A 6,000-nucleotide genomic window follows, 5' to 3' on the forward strand; every position below is an offset into this window, starting at 1 on the left:
AACATATAGAGCGCAACAGGCTGAATAGTAATGTTTTTAACAAGTTTCTTTACTGGTTACTTCCTAACATACGAATCAAGTCCAGGATGTACACCATATACAATCCTTAAGCAAGGTATATAACTTATTTAATTAAATCCAACGCAGATATATTTCTTCCTTCCTTAATACATTCTTGTTTGAGTTTATATATTACACAGTCCTCGAATATGATTAAGGTAAGGTCCCCGGAATGTCACAGAAACCCTTGCTTAAGGTTTATACAGGTGAAACTCGAAAAATTAAAGAGTATCATGGAAAGGTTCATTTCTTTCAGTAATTCAACTTAAGAGGTGAAACTAATATATGAGATAGACTCATGACATGCAAAGTGAGATATGTCAAGCCTTTATTTGTTATAATTGGGATGATTATGGCGTACAGCTGATGAGAACCCCAAATTAACAATTTCAACTTTAGGGTTTTCATCAGCTGTACGCCATAATCATCACAATTGTAACAAGCAAAGGCTTGACATATCTCGCTTTGCATGTCATGAGCCTAGCTCATATATTAAACTCCAGTACCTAATGAAAACAATTGCTTACATAAATGGACTTATCCACGATATTCTAATTTTTCGAGTTTCACCTATATATGGCGTACATCCTGAACTTGATTCTTATGTTAGGAAGTGACGAGTAAAGAAACTTATTACAAACATTAACATTCAGCCTGTTGAGCTCTGTATGTTGTAATTACTGCATCTGCGTAACAAGGTATTGTATTTGTTTTGTGCATGGAATCCTGCACGACTCCCCACCACCACCACCACCACAAAGAATCCTGGGAACTGTAGTTTACCCCCCTCAGAGCTACAATTCCCAGCACCCTTCACAAACTGCTGCATACGAACCATACAACTGAAGCTCATCACTTCCCCCAAAATACTCCTGCTACAATTCCCAGCACCCTTAAACTACGATTTGCAGGATTCTTTTGAGGAGGGGAGAAGTCATGCTCTTTAAACATAAAAAGTGTGTAAGCAACCTAAGTTGATCTGGTATTCCTTGGCTATAAGGGTAACATTAAAATAATTATAGCATAGCTTCCTTAAAGGCAGAGGTCACCAACATGGTGAACATATGCTGGTAGAGGCCTTCACTGGTGCCCACAGGGCCCCCTCCCATGGCTGAAATTAAGCTTGAAAGCGCTCTGTTATAGCTAATGGAATCTGTTGCAGTGCCTGGTGCAGGATGTGTGCGTGTGTCACCCCCCAACAGTTCCTCCTGTTTGCAAATGCACCCACAGACCACCGCAAAAAAAGGCTGGCTGCCCCTGTTTAAAGATCAACTCCCATTTTACAATATGTGTATTTTCAAGATTTTGGCTCAGGCACGGGAGTGGGGGGGGGGGATGACAAGGAAGTTCATGGAGCTTTCCCCCCTCCCTCCCTCCCTCCCCCCACCTTGGCAGATTGACGCCTCAAACTTGCACTTTCCTGCAGCAGCTGAACCGATTATCAGACCCATTGATTAGCTGACAGCCTTTGCCATTAAATAATGAGATAATGGGCGAGTATTACAAGGTGATCAAGCACCCTTGCGTACATCTTTATTAAGGGGGGGGGCGGAGTGAGGCATCGTACACAGGGATACAGTTTCCGAGAAATCTATCAATGTTTTTTTTTTAAAAAAAAAACTTGCCAATTTCCCTCTCACTGATCCAACAGCAACCTGACAACCTGGGACCTCCATGCAACATGAAAATATTACAGTGACGTCTCAGGACAGAAAGAGTGGCCTGCAAACTGCTTAAGCATGCTAGAACGCCACCATTCTAATTCTGCATGCTTTTTCCAACACCAGCTAACGGTCTGATTCAGAACCAAGACATCCCACAATACTTAGCATTCAAAAGTATTACCACTACTACTACTAATAATAATTGTTGTTGTTGTTGTTGTTCAGTCGTTCAGTCGTGTCCGACTAATAATAATAATAATCTATTATATTTGTATACAGCCCTTCATCTGAAAAATCTCAGGGCTGTTCACAGCATAAATATACAGAATAAAACCACAAAGTGCATAATAAAAATGGGGGGAAGGACACTCACAAAATACCCTCCCCTTCCCCCATGATTGATAATGAACTTTTAAAAACGTTTAAAGAAATGCTTTTTTCAAAAGTCCAGAAGCACTGTTGTTGGGGATAACAACAACAGAAGTAAATAAATAAAAAAAATAAAATAAAAAATAAAGCTTCCCCAAAAAGCATTTAAAAGGGGTAAAGGGACCCCTGACCATTAGGTCCAGTCGCGGATGACTCTGGGGTTGCGGCGCTCATCTCACTTTATTGGACGAGGGAGCTGGCGTACAGCTTCCGTGTCATGTGGCCAGCATGACTAAGCCGCTTCTGGCGAACCAAAGCAGTGCCTGGAAACGCCATTTACCTTCCCACTGGAGCAGTACCTATTTATCTACTTGCCCTTTGATGTGCTTTCGAACTGCCAGGTTGGCAGGAGCTGGGACCGAGCAACGGGAGCTCACCCCGCCGCGGGGATTCGAACCGCCGACCTTCTGATCAGCAAGCCCTAGCCTAGGCTCTGTGGTTTAAAGGGGTACTGGCGTCTAAAGATGTAGAATGGATCTGCCAGCCAAACCTCTCTGGGGAGAGCATTCTACAAACAAGGAGCCACTGCAGAAAAGGCCCGTTCTCACATCGCCACCCTCTGAACCTCTCGCAGCAGAGGCACACGAAGAAGGGCCTCAGATGATGATTTCAGGGTCTAGGGAGGGTGGCTGGGGCCGATGGGAGTTGTGGCCCAAAATATCTATAGGGCACCACATTGGAAAAGACTGTCCTAAACATTAATACAGCTTGACAAGAAATGGGGAATCCTCCGACAAAAAATGGGAATTGTGCAGGGTCTCACCTGACAGTTGAACGTCTCCCCACATCTCTTCCTCCAAAGCTTTGCGGGATATGGCCTTCCCACGGTATCTCTTATCAGCATCCAAAAGGTGGGAGGAGACCCCCTTTCGTATGTGCCCAAGCGCAAGGACATCATCTTCATCTCCTTCGTCAAACTTGTCAACCACCCTGGCTGCGGTGGCTGCGAAAGGGGGAGAGAAGGTGAAAGAGATTAAAGGGGGGGTTAGAAGGGGGGAAATTCCACCCACCCCTCCAGTGGTCCAGGGAACACACAGCTTTTCAGATGTGGCCAGAACACTACTTGCAATAGCTCCTCAGCCAACGTGATCAGGGATGATGGGAGTTGCAGCCCAGCAACATCTGGAGAGTCAGAGATGGCTTCTGCGCAGAAAGATACACCACCAAATATTCACAGTGATAGTTAAATTGATATTCCTGTGCAGCAAGGCACGATACCCTGGAATTCTAAATACCAGGAACAAGCAATAATAAGGGTTCACCGCACCATGTCTGGGAGTTCCACTGTTTAAACCACAATGCTGGACTAATAAGACCTCACTCAGATGCAGCCAAGATGATTCCTGCCATGTGTAGCAGCAGAAACCCTGGTTAACTTTCACCATCAGCTACCAACACATCCCTAAAGAATGGTTAAGATAGGGAGAGGGAACAGCATTGCAGGCCCTGCCCTGTGGAACTCCCTGCCACTAGAGGCACAGCAGAAACCATCCTTGCCTTTTTTTCCAGGCGTCTTCTGAAAACCATACTGTTTAGGCAGATCTTCACATTACGAATTTCTCTTTTTAACCGACCAGTTATATTTAGGGACTGATTGTATTATTTTTGTATACAAAAACCTTGATGATAGTTTATGAAAGCATAGATTACAAATATTCAAATAAATTTGCCCCCAGGAGTGGAAGGAAGGCACATTCCTAGTCTCTTATTTTACTAAGAGCATCATCATTACACTCTTGGAGGCTGATGCAAACACACGTTTTACGAAGTAGGGCTGTCACCCCATTAAAGAAATGTTACTCAATTAATTGTATGGGTCCTTAATCAACTATTTTAGTCAATCAAAACCTTTCAAGCCTGGCAGTGTAGTGTAATGAATCAACCAACTACAACAAAGCAGTCCTAACTAAGGAGAGATCTTCTTGAGATCAAGTTCTGAATTTCTTTGCCAATTATCACAGCAGGTCCATGATGTTAAACTGAGATACCATCTCAGCAATAAACACCTTCACATTATGCACCAGTCAGTGGCATTGAATGAACCAGCTGCAAACCTCTTGGTTCTATACGCCAACATTTTTTTATTGTTTGTTTTTATTTTATTAAATTTCTACACTGCCCTTCATCCAAGGATCACAGGGCAGTTTACAATATAAAAACTCAACATTAAAGATCCTAGGTGGATAGCATATAGAAGTAGGGTGTGTTGAGTTTTTTAACTTTCAAATTCCAAAAATGAGGGGTACTAAAAAGTTGTAACATGATTTGAGAATTCAAATGCTATTTTGGTTAAATTAATATAATGTAGTTTTCTTTGGTAAGTAAAATGTGCATAGATTTTTAATGGTTGCAAAGTACCTGCAGTTATATCAGGGGTAGGCAACCTAAGGCCCGGGGGCCGGATGCAGCCCAATCACCTTCTAAATGCGGCCCGCGGATGGTCTGGAAATCAGCGTGTTTTTACATGAGTAGAATGTGTGCTTTTATTTAAAATTCATCTCTGGGTTATTTGTGGGGCATAGGAATTCGTTCAATTTTCCCCCCACATGGTCTGAGGGACAGTGGACCACCCCACAGCTGAAAAAGGTTGCTGACCGCTGTGTTATATCATATAGTATTAGCAGTATTAGTATTATTTAGCATTACTTGACATTTTCAGAAGGTAAAATAAAATTATTTGGTTTTCTGAAAGCAGTTTATGTGCTTCTTCATCAAACAGACTTACCAAGCTAAATGTTGTCCAATAACAAAAATAATAAGATTTGAATTCCTCACACCTGGAAACATGTTTTTAAAATGCCTCATAAAAAACACATGCAAAAACTTTCACCCCCTTGATAAGCCCTAGTACAGGAGGCTTCCTTAAACTTCTTGCAAGGAGTTCTGGGAGCTGTAGTTTGTTAAGAGAAAGCGCCTGCTCCCCTCCAGGATCTACAATTTCCAGAGCGGCTTAAACAATCAATCTCTTTTCTCAAAGCTATGGGAACTGTAGTTCTTGGAGGTGAAGAGGGGTCTCACCTAACAACTCTCCAAACAACATCTCTCTCACATACATACACACAGGACAATTCCCCTAATTTGCTAAATAAAAATAAAAAATAAACCCACCACATAACATGCACACGTGGCCAAGGAAACTTTCACTAGCTCTCTGAAACCCAAGTACACGCATGCACCCACGCACACGTATGCGTGTCCCGAGACAATTGCGCAAACGCACACACGTGTCCAGGGGGCCTTTCCACTCGCTTGGTGAAACCCATTCAGCGACATGCACGCGGGCACACGTGTCCAGGGGTATTTCCACCCGCTTGGTGAAAGCCACCCAGCGACACACACGCGCGCGCACACACACACACACGTATCCAGGAGCTCTCCCACCACCGTTTCCAACCCACGTGTCCACACACAAGCACCGGCCCCTGCTTCCTGCCCCGCTTCTCGGGAGAGAGACGGAGCCCGAAGCCGCCCCGTTGCGGTTGCTTCCCCGCCCGCACCCACTCACCGTCCTCGGGGTCGTCCTCGGGGTCGTGCAGGGCGCGGGGCAGCGGGTTGAGCAGCCGCTCCAGCTCCTCAGCTAAGGGCGCCGCCATCTTGAGCCTCTCCTCGCCCGCCCGGAAAAAGGAGGCGGAGGCGGCAAAGGGCCGCCCAAAGGAAAGGCCGGGGAAGGGGCGGGCCTCTCGCTTTGCACATTTTTGCACGCGAGGAAACTTCTATGCATATACATTAAATGCACACACACACCCTCCGCTCAAATTTCCAGGGCGGTTTTCATTATGGCTAGAGCACCACTGCAGCTGCCAACCCTCTTTTTATTTCATTATTATTATTATTATTATTTTGCTGC

The 6,000-nt window shown here is 44.5% G+C and overlaps 1 protein-coding gene across 1 annotated transcript in view; it reads right to left on the reverse strand.

The window, feature by feature from the left end:
• The window catches only part of AATF (apoptosis antagonizing transcription factor), a 70,945-nt gene extending 65,158 nt beyond the window's left edge, over positions 1–5,787 (reverse strand). The window contains exons 1-2 of the mRNA XM_033171904.1: positions 5,659–5,787; positions 2,917–3,096 (exon numbers count right to left, since the gene is read on the reverse strand). Of these exons, the coding sequence (XP_033027795.1) occupies positions 2,917–3,096; positions 5,659–5,746 (268 nt within the window). The 5' untranslated portion in view covers positions 5,747–5,787. The remainder of the gene's footprint in view (positions 1–2,916; positions 3,097–5,658) is intronic.
• Positions 5,788–6,000: the final 213 nt, after the last annotated feature.

Source organism: Lacerta agilis, chromosome 15, assembly GCF_009819535.1.
Source record: "Lacerta agilis isolate rLacAgi1 chromosome 15, rLacAgi1.pri, whole genome shotgun sequence".
NCBI lineage: Eukaryota > Metazoa > Chordata > Lepidosauria > Squamata > Lacertidae > Lacerta > Lacerta agilis.